This window comes from Liolophura sinensis, chromosome 12 (assembly GCF_032854445.1).
Source record: "Liolophura sinensis isolate JHLJ2023 chromosome 12, CUHK_Ljap_v2, whole genome shotgun sequence".
Taxonomy (NCBI): Eukaryota; Metazoa; Mollusca; class Polyplacophora; order Chitonida; family Chitonidae; genus Liolophura; species Liolophura sinensis.
This window is the reverse complement of record NC_088306.1, coordinates 850,321-862,425: the sequence shown is the minus strand read 5'-3', so window position 1 is coordinate 862,425 and position 12,105 is coordinate 850,321. Positions and strand designations below refer to the sequence as shown.

The 12,105-nt window shown below is 41.8% G+C and overlaps 1 protein-coding gene across 1 annotated transcript; it reads left to right on the top strand.

Annotated features, from left to right (window-relative positions):
• Positions 1-4,431: 4,431 nt before the first annotated feature.
• On the top strand, positions 4,432-11,495 carry LOC135479531 (uncharacterized). The gene is made up of 3 exons (XM_064759406.1): positions 4,432-4,742; positions 8,049-9,734; positions 10,802-11,495. Exons 2-3 carry the CDS (start codon positions 8,062-8,064, stop codon positions 11,004-11,006), a joined length of 1,878 nt encoding a protein of 625 aa, XP_064615476.1. The 5' UTR covers positions 4,432-4,742; positions 8,049-8,061; the 3' UTR covers positions 11,007-11,495.
• Positions 11,496-12,105: the final 610 nt, after the last annotated feature.

Below are 12,105 nucleotides of genomic sequence, written 5' to 3'. Positions count from 1 at the left end.
GTCGTATAAGGGGAAAATTCTTGAATGAGGCGTTTAGAACCTGTGGCCATTTCCACAAAGCTACTTCTGAATTAACTCAAATTTCAAATACGATCTTAAAGCGTATTTTTTGGCTGTAGAAATGTAAATTTTGCCCATCTCACCAGTGTTATCTTAAGGCAAAGTTAACCAGATTTCAACTTCAAGTACCAAAAACTAAGCATTGTAAACGTGTTTTAAATCCTGACTTAAGTCAGAAATGGCTTTCTGGAATGGGCCCAACTATATTAATAAATAAAGAAGAACTACAAGCAGTTTCAACCGCATCATTTGTTGTCGCAATTACCATTGTGCACTAGAAACCCATTCCCGGGACCACCAAGCGTTCTTAGACTAATTTTAATCATTTAATTTGGTATGTTCCTTTCCGTTATTTTAGCTAATATTTGTTGTACAATAACTTTCCCAGCATTTGCGTTATCAAGCATTATTTTGACCTTGTTAAGATCAGAAATAAGAGTTTTAAGTTGATTTGAACTTTTTAAAGCCTAAGATTGGTTCGTGATCGCAGGACCCAGCAGACAAAAGAGCATATATCTCACCTCGCCTGTAAATCAGTATGCTTGAATATTTATTCCTGAAATACAGTGATGTCATTTAAGGCTTCAAGCGAGAAAACTGATGATAGTAGGTCAAATACTGTGGCGCGTTACGGAAATGGCATTTGTTGGTTGAAATTAGTTTATTTATTGGAAAGTTACACACACACACACACATACACACACACGCACACACACATACACACACACACACACACACAAAGAAAGACAGACAATAGCAGATTTGGAATAACCGGAAAAGTAATATAAAACTGCGAAACTAGTTGTGACGTCATTTCGACCAGTGGGTATCTAGTGAACGTATTTCACAAACTAATTGCAATTATGATTTTAAAAGTTTTGCTCAAAATCCAGTATGTCCGCAAAACCACATGGCCCCGAAACATCAAAATTCCATGGCAACAGACCCGCCTCGATGGCTCAGTTGATAGAGCGTCCGCTTTTGGGGGCGGTAGATCCTGGGTCAATCCTGGGTCGAGTCACACCTAAGACCTTAAAACAGGAAGTTGTAACTTCCTCGCTTGGCGTTCAGCGTGAAGGGGATAGTGTAACGACTGGTTGACCCGTATCAGTATAATGGCTCGGGCGGGGCCATACTTGCCTTCGGTAAGGCGTCTCAGTGAAGCAGCACCAGATAAAAGAGTGGTGGAAATCTGTCATGCAACAAGGAGGCACACTACATGCACTCGAAGGATCCCTTCGTCGTGATATGACTGAAAAATTGTTAAGTACGATGTTAAACCCTTAGCACTCACTCCATGCGCACAACCTGCATGGACTCCTAATAAAACATTTCAAAGCAGACAACTGTCGAGGTAAAGTGATTTTCTTTGGTTTCGACTAGAAACCCTAGCACCATCACACAACTATCACTCCATAAGGGTACCGTCACGAATCAGTTTTCCAGACATTTTTTCCAAACGGTTGGAAACTTGGTACATGGGTTCATCATGACAAGTTATAGATTAATTACGAGTTTTGCCCGTTTTTCGGAACAGGGGCGTTTTTTACCTGTTATGGGCTTCTGGACATTTTTTTACCACCACTGGTTATTTCGAATTGAACCTTGGTGCTTGCCTTCAGCCAGAGAAGTTGCAGGCCATGTTAAAGGTATCGACCGTTTCGTCCATTTTCAGCAAAATTATGGACGTTTCTATTCCGTTGCTGACTTTGACTCTGATAGCTATCACAATACTTCCTGAATGCTTGTTTTGAGGGGAGAGAAATGTATCACGTGAGCACGGTTTATATAATATGCATTTGGTTACACTAGGACATCTTACGGAATTTTTGAACAACACTGAAATAAGTAGTGAGGGACGATGCTAACAACAATGGGGCCATATGAACAACACTGAAATAAGCAGTAAGGGGCGATATGAACAACAATGGGGCCTTATGAACAACACTGAAATAAGTTGAAAGGGGCGATATGAACAACAATGGGGCCATGTGAACAACACTGAAATAAGTCAAAGGGGCGATATGAACAACAATTAAATAACTAAGCTAAGTATTAAAAGAAAGCACTCCGAGAGCGAATGTACAGCTTCCCTCACTACAGAAACAGGAATAAATCTCGACTTTTATGCTCGATCATCACCAAATGCCGGACAGGGCTTACATAGCTCCCGTCAAGCTAAACATTGTCAGGAATCACTGTAATTCTTCAACCTTTTCTCATGATTGCAAGGTGACAAATGCTGAATTCATTATTCTGTGTAGACCGATAAAATTACACTTCTTGTGAAGCTCTGAAACTGGCCAATATAAACAATGTAGTTTTGTCTCCAAAATCAAATACAAGTGTGCATAAATGGCACTGAAAATTCTTCATATGCGAAAATATTGAGAAATTAGGGTAAGTATACATGTATTAGCCCTGAATAAACAACCTAGTTGATTGTTTGTCTTCAAACTTTGAAGGAAGACGATACCATTATCAAAAATACAGAAAGAATGACGCCCGACGTGAAGCATCGCGGAAGGCGGGCTCTACAGCTTGTAATGTTCAATATTCTTAATTGCAGATGTGTTTAAGTGAAATATAGTTGATTACGTTGGTGTAAAACACATATCAAATAAATAAATAAATTATAGGTTATCAATACCACTGAGACAATGAAGGGAATGACCAGTGATGTATGGAAAGGGAATGACCAGTGAATGACCAGTGATGTATGGAAAGGGAATGACCAGTGATGTATGGAAAGGGAATGACCAGTGATGTATGGAAAGGGGATGACCACTGATGTATGGAAAGGGAATGACCACTGATGTATGGAAAGGGAATGGCCACTGATGTATGGAAAGGGAATGACCAGTGATGTATGGAAAACGCCTGCAGGATATCCGTGTCGTGTATCATGAATGCCCTAACTGTATTCCTTGTTCATTTACATTGGCGCAATCGTATTTTCGGCAAATATCAACACATGCTGGAATATGATTATCCTGTTTTTAGAATGGAATAAACTACCCACCACTCTTCGTATCATAAATTCCACATCTCTTTTTAAATCCAGGCCTAAACTATATCTCCTTGAGCAATTTGATTAAGCCGCACTTAGGTTGCTTATGTAGGTTAATGAAAAAAAATTAAATAAGAAAAGAAGTTCCCTAAAGTTCTTCCTAAAGTTTCCGAGATCTTCTTTGTTTCCTTATTTGTTACCATGTATGTTTATACATGTCACACTGTAATATCATTACCATTAATCCATGTATATACTCTATTATATATGTCACACTGTAATATCATTACCATTAATCCATGTATATACTCTATTATATATGTCACATTGTTATATCATTACCATTAATCCATGTATATACTCTATTATATATGTCACACCATTAGTCTATGTATCTACTCTATTATATAACATTTTACTTTTCATGGCATAGAACAAGCTCTTGTGAGCTTTATTCCTGCCAAATGCATCACTCATGTATACCTATGTATTTAATTTAAGGTTTATGGTGAATAAAAATGAAATGAGATGAAATGAAAATGAAATAGTCGGGTACGCTCAGAATATAAATCTGTTCATTTTTAACGCATGTTCTGTTGTCTGAGTGATGGTGGGCTGTATTCTGTTATTGTAACATAATGCTGGTGGGCTGTATTCTGTTATTGTAACATTATGCTGGTGGGCTGTATTCTGTTATTGTAACATAATGCTGGTGGGCTGTATTCTGTTATTGTAACATAATGCTGGTGGGCTGTATTCTGTTATTGTAACATTATGCTGGTGGGCTGTATTCTGTTATTGTAACATAATGCTGTTTTATATTCAACCTAATATCCCGTTAGTTTAATGGAATCTTTATGTTGACTTAATAAAATATGTGCGTTATATTTAATGGAACAATCTATTTCAATAGCAGAATACATTCTAGCTTCACTCAGACAAGCTTCCTGTTGAAATTAGCAGATTAATTTTTGAGTGTATACATCAGCATCTGTGGAGTTCGCACAGTTTGTTAATCATTGTTATTTGCAAGATACGTGAACCATGAACATATTGAAACGAATGTCCAGTCAAAATTGGAATAACCAACCATTTGTCGTTATACAGGCTGTTCTGGTCGGCTTCAGTTCAACAGTCTTAAGTTAATTTATAGAACATTGCCGGAAATTGCCGAAGTTGTACGAAGCGGCTTTAAAAGACAACACGTATATGTCACACATGAAGTATGCTTGGCCTATTTAAACACTGAAGTCTGACGACTGGCTCAAGGCATTAGTATACAAATATAGGATATCCGGTTATAGTAAAACAAGAGGCCATTAGTGTGGGCTTATCGTTGTAAACGCTGAGAAATCTGTGGATTGAAGAGGAAGTGGGGAGGGCCAGGGCAGGATGGGCTACTCTTATCATTCAAGCAGAGGAGAACTGGGACAGTACGTGTGTCTGGCTCTTCAAGTTCCCACAGAAGTGTATGCGGCTTTGGGTTTCTGGCTAGTTGTTCAGGACAAGCTATAGTGACCCAGCTGATCTGTGCAAGGTAGACGCTGCTTTTGCCGAGGAGTTTTCCAATTCGCGCGGCTCCGTCTTCTCCGATATGCAATGCGCATGTCCGGTCAGTGCAGACAGGTCCGAAGCTCAGTCATCATTTAACATCAAAGTGACATGAATTGAGGTAAGTATAGACTAATTATAGCCGATTTGGCGATATTTGGCTGCTGGTTGTAGTTGTCGAATATCTGCATGGATTAATTCATTATACAATGAAGTACGACTGATAAATAGGAACTCCCGCTAACCCGCGGTTTCATATTGTACATGTAGGCCTATTAGTTCACATCGGGACAAGCCTAAAAGTAATCAGGCGATGACTCCGCAAGTTTGAATCCAAGTCTCTTCCCATGTGGTACGAGTACACTGATCAGTATTATGAGGAATATTTGAATAGCGGTACGCTATATTCATGGCTGCTCAGGGGCTCGAACCATAGTTTGAAATGAATAGTCGGTTACATGGGTGCATGGCCTTGGAAGGCCCAGCCGAAATGTCCAGACCTAATCACACGTTTTATACACAACGACGGTCACCTTGGAGGGGCCAACCGAAATATCCAGCCCTAACCACACGTTTTATACACAGCGACTGTTGCCTCGGAGGGTCTAGCCGAAATGCCCAGCCCTAATCAAATGCTTTTTATACACAATGACCGCCTGAGATGGTCCAGACGAAATGCCCAGCACTAATCAGAAGTTTTCTACACAACGACAGCCACCTGGGAGGGTCCAGCCGAAATTTTCAGCCCATTTTGTACACAATGACGGCTGCCTCGGAGAGTACCGCGGAAATTTCCAGACCTAGAATTACACGTTTTATTCACAATAACGGCCGCCTCGGAGGGTCCTGTCGAAATTCCCAGCCCTAATCACACGTTTTATACACAACGACGGCGGCCTCGGAGGATGCAGCCGTAATTCCAGCCCTAATCACACGTTTTGCACAAAACCATGGCCGTCTCGAAGGGTTCAGCCGAAATTTCGCGCCCCAATAACACGTTTATACACGACGACGGCTGCCACGGCGAGACACAAAACAGCTTTACTTCCCCGGGCCCATCTTCCTGACTATGTTGAAGCCAAAGCTTCCGTAGATAGGACCAATGACGGTACAGGACATGTGATTTACCTCGGCCAAAGCTTGGGTACATAGGACCAAGGACGGTACAGGACATGTGATTTACCCCTGCCAAAGCTTCCGTAGATAGGACCAAGGACGGTACAGGACATATGATTTACCCCTACCAAAGCTCCGAAACATAGGACCAATGACGGTACTGGACATGTGATTTACCTCGTCCAAAGCTTGAGTACATAGGACCAATGACGGTACTGGACATTTGATTTACCTCGGCCAAAGCTTCGGTACATAGGACCAATGACGGTACTGGACATGTGATTTACCTCGGCCAAAGCTTCGGTACATAGGACCAATGACGGTGCTGGACATGTGATTTACCTCGGCCAAAGCTTCGGTACATAGGACCAATGACGGTACTGGACATGTGATTTACCTCGGCCAAAGCTTGGGTACATAGGACCAATGACGGTACTGGACATGTGATTTACCTTGGCCAAAGCTTGAGTACATAGGACCAATGGCGGTACTGGACATGTGATTTACCTCGGCCAAAGCTTGAGTACATAGGACCAATGACGGTACTGGACATTTGATTTACCTCGGCCAAAGCTTGAGTACATAGGACCAATGACGGTACTGGACATGTGATTTACCTCGACCAAAGCTTGGGTACATAGGACCAATGACGGTACTGGACATGTGATTTATCTCGACCAAAGCTTCGGTACATAGGACCAATGACGGTACTGGACATGTGATTTACCTCGGCCAAAGCTTGAGTACATAGGACCAATGACGGTACTGGACATGTGATTTACCTCGGCCAAAGCTTGAGTACATAGGACCAATGACGGTACTGGACATGTGATTTACCTCGGCCAAAGCTTCGGGACATAGGACCAATGACGGTACTGGACATGTGATTTACCTCGGCCAAAGCTTGGGTACATAGGACCAATGACGGTACTGGACATGTGATTTACCTCGACCAAAGCTTGAGTACATAGGACCAATGACGGTACTGGACATGTGATTTACCTCGGCCAAAGCTTGAGTACATAGGACCAATGGCGGTACTGGACATGTGATTTACCTCGGCCAAAGCTTGAGTACATAGGACCAATGACGGTACTGGACATTTGATTTACCTCGGCCAAAGCTTCGGTACATAGGACCAATGACGGTACTGGACATGTGATTTACCTCGGCCAAAGCTTCGGTACATAGGACCAATGACGGTACTGGACATGTGATTTACCTCGGCCAAAGCTTCGGGACATAGGACCAATGACGGTACTGGACATGTGATTTACCTCGGCCAAAGCTTGGGTACATAGGACCAATGACGGTACTGGACATGTGATTTACCTCGGCCAAAGCTTGAGTACATAGGACCAATGACGGTACTGGACATGTGATTTACCTCGGCCAAAGCTTGAGTACATAGGACCAATGACGGTACTGGACATGTGATTTACCTCGGCCAAAGCTTGGGTACATAGGACCAATGACGGTACTGATCGCCACTTTATAAGTGATAACATTCCATGTGGCTTTAAGCAACAATCAAATGAATAAATAAATAAATAAGTAAATAAATAAATCGAGATACTAAGAAAACGTCCTGGGTCGTGCAGTTTGTTGATGACTGGCATACTGTTGGTTTGCACGCCCAGTGAAGTGAAGGTCAATGGTGATTGAAGTTCAGCAGTATTCTGAAGAATAGGTGGAAATTCCTTTTTCTTAATCAAAATGCTGTTCCTTAGCTCCAGGGACGGAGGGTGCCTCAATTTGACGCCAATGGTGCCGTAAACGTTTGGCCGAGTTATGAACTTTTGTTAGCTTTATTGTTGACATAGATTGACAGAAGCATTACTTATGGATAACAACTCCTGGATTTATTGTGTTGGTGACGTTTCGATGTAGGTTCTTACATCGTTATCAAACCATATACATCGAAACGTCACCAACACAATAAATCCAGGAGTTGTTATCCATAAGTAATGCCTCTGTCAATCTATACCATCCCAATTCCTAAATGCCTCTGAAAGAAGGTTTATTGTTATATGGCTTGGTTCACTATATAACACGTTTTTAGTTTAAATTATTTTCACTCCAGTTCTTTCGTCAAAACTACTTTCTTGCATGTTGGTAGGATTTAAGTGCAACATTCTTATACCGTGAAGTGGTGTGTCAAATCGATAACCACATATAATTCTGGTAATACGCAAGAATGCATCAAGAAGTCAATCCATCAGTATTTTAATCAAACATCTATAAGTATTCAGCCGGTCACTCATCCGTTCAACTTTAGCATGTTAGTCATCATTTTATTTTGCGTTTTCAGGAACGCATTCACTATGCTGAGCTGGTTTCGAAGCCTTTTTTCGACTGCCGAAAATGCTACTTTTGCGGCGTCTAATGATCATAGTGGTGAAAAAAATGATCATACTAAAGAAGCAAAAACCTTGTCGGATGGTAACGTGGACAACCTAGCTGGAAAAGATGTTATCCTGGTCAGACCACGTGACCCGTCAACGCAATGGCTGCCGGACGATATGTGCTCCGCCGCTTATGAAGAGACTGAATGTCACCATGGCAACGATTTATTAGCATTGAATACATATTTTATCAACCTTGAGATGAAAAACGAAGACTGTGGCCTGCAAGATGTGAACAAGAGAATATTTAGTGATATCTCTACTATGATAGGCCAGGCTTTCCAACAGCTGCATGTCAAGTATCAGGCTTTTCGTGGCGCAGTCGTACATAAAGTCGGCAGCGCCGGTGAAGGGACAAAGGTAGGCGCTTACAACGAGTTCGACTTCATGGTCGAGTTATCTGCCCTTGAAGATCCTCTTCTTGAACAAGCGGTACCGATGCTGCAAACCACCGACCCATATGGCGTGGTAAATGTCAGAGATGTGAACTTCCCATTGAACTTCGTACCCCAGGCAAATGTCACGTTTTATGATTCCGGAAGACCAGACATGTTTGGAACTTTAAAAACTTTGGTTGGTGAAGAATTGTTCTCCTCACTTCTTCCAAACTGGAGTCCAGGCTCTAATTTCAAAATCGGATCGTCTCAGGACAAAGGAAAAGTCCGGACCATTCGTCTGCGGTACGTTCCTGAAGACAATCAGAGTCCCATGAACGTTTTCTGTGACTTTTCTTTCTGCATACCGTTCGAGTGGACACCAGAAAGGCGCTTCCTGTTGAGGCGTTGTGGAACGAAAACCGACTTGATGACAGATCAGCAAAGATTCCGCGTTCTCATCAGGAGTTCGAAACTGTGGATGGTCACCACTGCCCTAAGGGAGAAAGACAAACTGATCAACTCACTGACTTCCGCCAACGCCAAGAGAGTTTACAAACTGGCCAAGATTGTTGTTCAGAACCTTTTGCCACCAATTTACGATTTTGACCTCGACACCTTTGAGGGAATCATACCATCCTATTGGCTGAAACAGATAATACTGTTCATGATGGATCAATACCCTAAACAGGCGTCTTGGCGAGAGGATTTTCTGGGGCCTCGGGTATCTCAAATGATTGCGATTTTGCACAAATGTTTGCAGAAAAACATGCTCTGCAATTATTGTTCACCAATGCAGAATCATACCAGGGACAACTCGAAAACAGACGAAAGTAATATGGCGAAAAAATACCTCCCCCTGTTGGCCGAACTTCTCAAACGAGCTACAAATGGAGACAGCCCTGCTCTAAAGTCGCTTATCCCCATAAAAAATCTCAACTTCGACTTTAAATTGGCGATTGCCACAAAGGCGAAAATGATGCGATTACTTTTTTTGCTTCTGCGATACAAAGGTTTAGTTTGGAAAGACAGGTATCTATTGGAATATACCAAGTTTTTTTCGCGGATGACACAGGCGGAAAGTCTACTGACTGTGATAAAAGACTACGTGAAATTTCATCTGGCCGATACAACATATGTATATGGTTTTGGGCGTGCGGTGAGGATCTGGCACAAGGGGGAGGAAAATTCTCTGGACGAGTTCATTACAAAACTCAGGTAAACTGAAACGCTACCTGCCGATTTTAGTACGTGTATATTCCATGTGGACGGAATTAACGTGGCAAACTATTATTGTGAAGTTATTCCATCAAAGGCGTTGAAAATATGCATACTTCTCTTGTAAGTAAATATGTGATCCCTGGCACTCAGGAAATATGTCCATAGACGGTGTCTTATAAGTTGTCGCCTATGTCCAGTTCTGTAAAATCAGACGTCATCACTATCAAAGTTGATTTGTTGTTAGCAAAGGGTAACACAACAAACCCTACGCATGGATATGTTAAGCTTCCGTATTAGTGTAAGGAAAACGCAGTTAGCGAGCTTTCTCAAATTCATAATGCTAATCTCAGCAAGAACTCATTGCCTCGATTGACGTCATGATTATTTAAAACCAGTGGCATGCTGGATATTGGCGGGGTGTCCGCACGACCATCGGCAGGTTACTGCTAGACCTTCTCACTGAGAGGAAGTCAGCATAAGCTGGGCTCACAGCGGACGATAGCGCCCTATCCATTTAGATTGTTCTCTATCAAGAGTATTCGTATACCAGCCAAGATGAACGTTGCAGGTCAATAATCGAATGGCCAATTCCCAAAATGACACAAAAATTTAACACAAACTACTAATGAACTAAGGAACTATATAAAGTACGAAAATAGGTCGGAATCATGTAAAGAGAAGCAGTCAACAGTTTTAAGTGATGTTGGAAAGACGCAAAGTATGTTTTAAGCGAATGAGTTAAATCAGTATTCAAGCCATGTACCATGCTAGAATATAAGTTGTGGATAATAAAATATATATCTCATGTGTATCTCATGGACAGTTCGAATAAAGCCCTGAGTGAGGTAAATTGACAAGAAGTCGTACTCCAACGTTTACGTGTGGCCATGTGTCATCTAACTGTCGCCGCTGTTTTGCTTATACTGTACATATGTTATAGTCTTTCTGTTTGAATAATTTGCTGAGTAAGCGGAGGCGCTGCACTGTATGAGTTTCTATGTAGTTATTTAATAAAAATATTTAATTTTCGTGTATTTCGATGATTGTTTTCTTGATTTCCACAGGGATGACCCTCACCTCTTCCCCGACGACTGGGAAAGACTCTACGACAAGATGTTGGAAGCTTACGTGCCTGATGACGTCATCAACGTCGCGAGTTTCATCATGTTTCCACTCGGACATGTCATCAGAAAGACCTTCGGGAAAACCCGTCAACCGCCAACAATGGGCGAAGAATATTTCTTGACTCACGAGTTCCTCATGGTGTGACAAGCATATCGGCGAGAGAAGTAGAACAGTCACTGATTCCGGCCATAAGTGGACTGAAGAAAGCAATCTGTCAGTGATGTGTTATATTGGAGAAAACATTCAGTCAGTGAGGAATCAGACTAGATATAGCAGCGAATCAGTGACCAGATAAACTGGAGAAAGCAACAATTGAGTGACTTGTTACACTGGAGAAAGTAGCCAGTCAGTGACGACGTAAATTGTAGAAAGTAACCAATCAGTGACGACGTATATTGGAGAAAGCAGCCAATCAGTGACAAGTTGGATTGAAGAAAGTAGCCAATATCTACCTATCTACCTTGTATAGAACAAGGCTACGGTAAAGCTCTTTTGTAGGTTACATCACCGCATCGATGGTTGTCACTATTCGGGCCCAAGCGTGACCAACATTTTTTTAGGATTTGCAGCATGTAGTAATTCATCACCGTTGTAAGCTGTTCCTTAAATAAAATCTGCCGCTGAATCGGTTACCTGAGGGATGACGAATGGCAGTTTTCTCCATCTAGCGGTTTAAATCCGTTACTGTCCGTGAACCAATCCGTTCCGTCCTCTTCAATCTTTATCTGCAATCCGTTATGAGAACGGATTTAACGGAAGATATTTTAGAAAGACACGTTTAGTTATAGAACTCCTTCACTTCTGTGGGTAGTTATCATTGGCAAAGAAATGCCTTCATTTCGGTGTGTAGTTATCATTGGCAGAGAAACGCCTTCATTTCCGTGGGTAGTTATCATTGGCAAAGAAACTCCTTCATTTCCGTGGCCATCTGTAATTGGCAAAGAAACGCATTCATTTCCGTGGGTAGTTATGATTGGCAGAGAAACTCCTTCATTTCCGTGGGTAGTTATCATTGACAGAGAAACGCCTTCATGTTCGTGGCTATCTGTAATTGGCAAAGAAACGCCTTCATATCCGTGGGTAGTTATGATTGGCAGAGAAACTCCTTCGTTTCGGTGTGTAGTTATCATTGGCAAAGAAACGCCTTCATTTCCGTACGTAGTTGTAATTGGCAAAGAAACGCCTTCATTTCCGTGGGTAGTTATCATTGGCAAAGAAACGCCTTCATTTCCGTGGGTAGTCA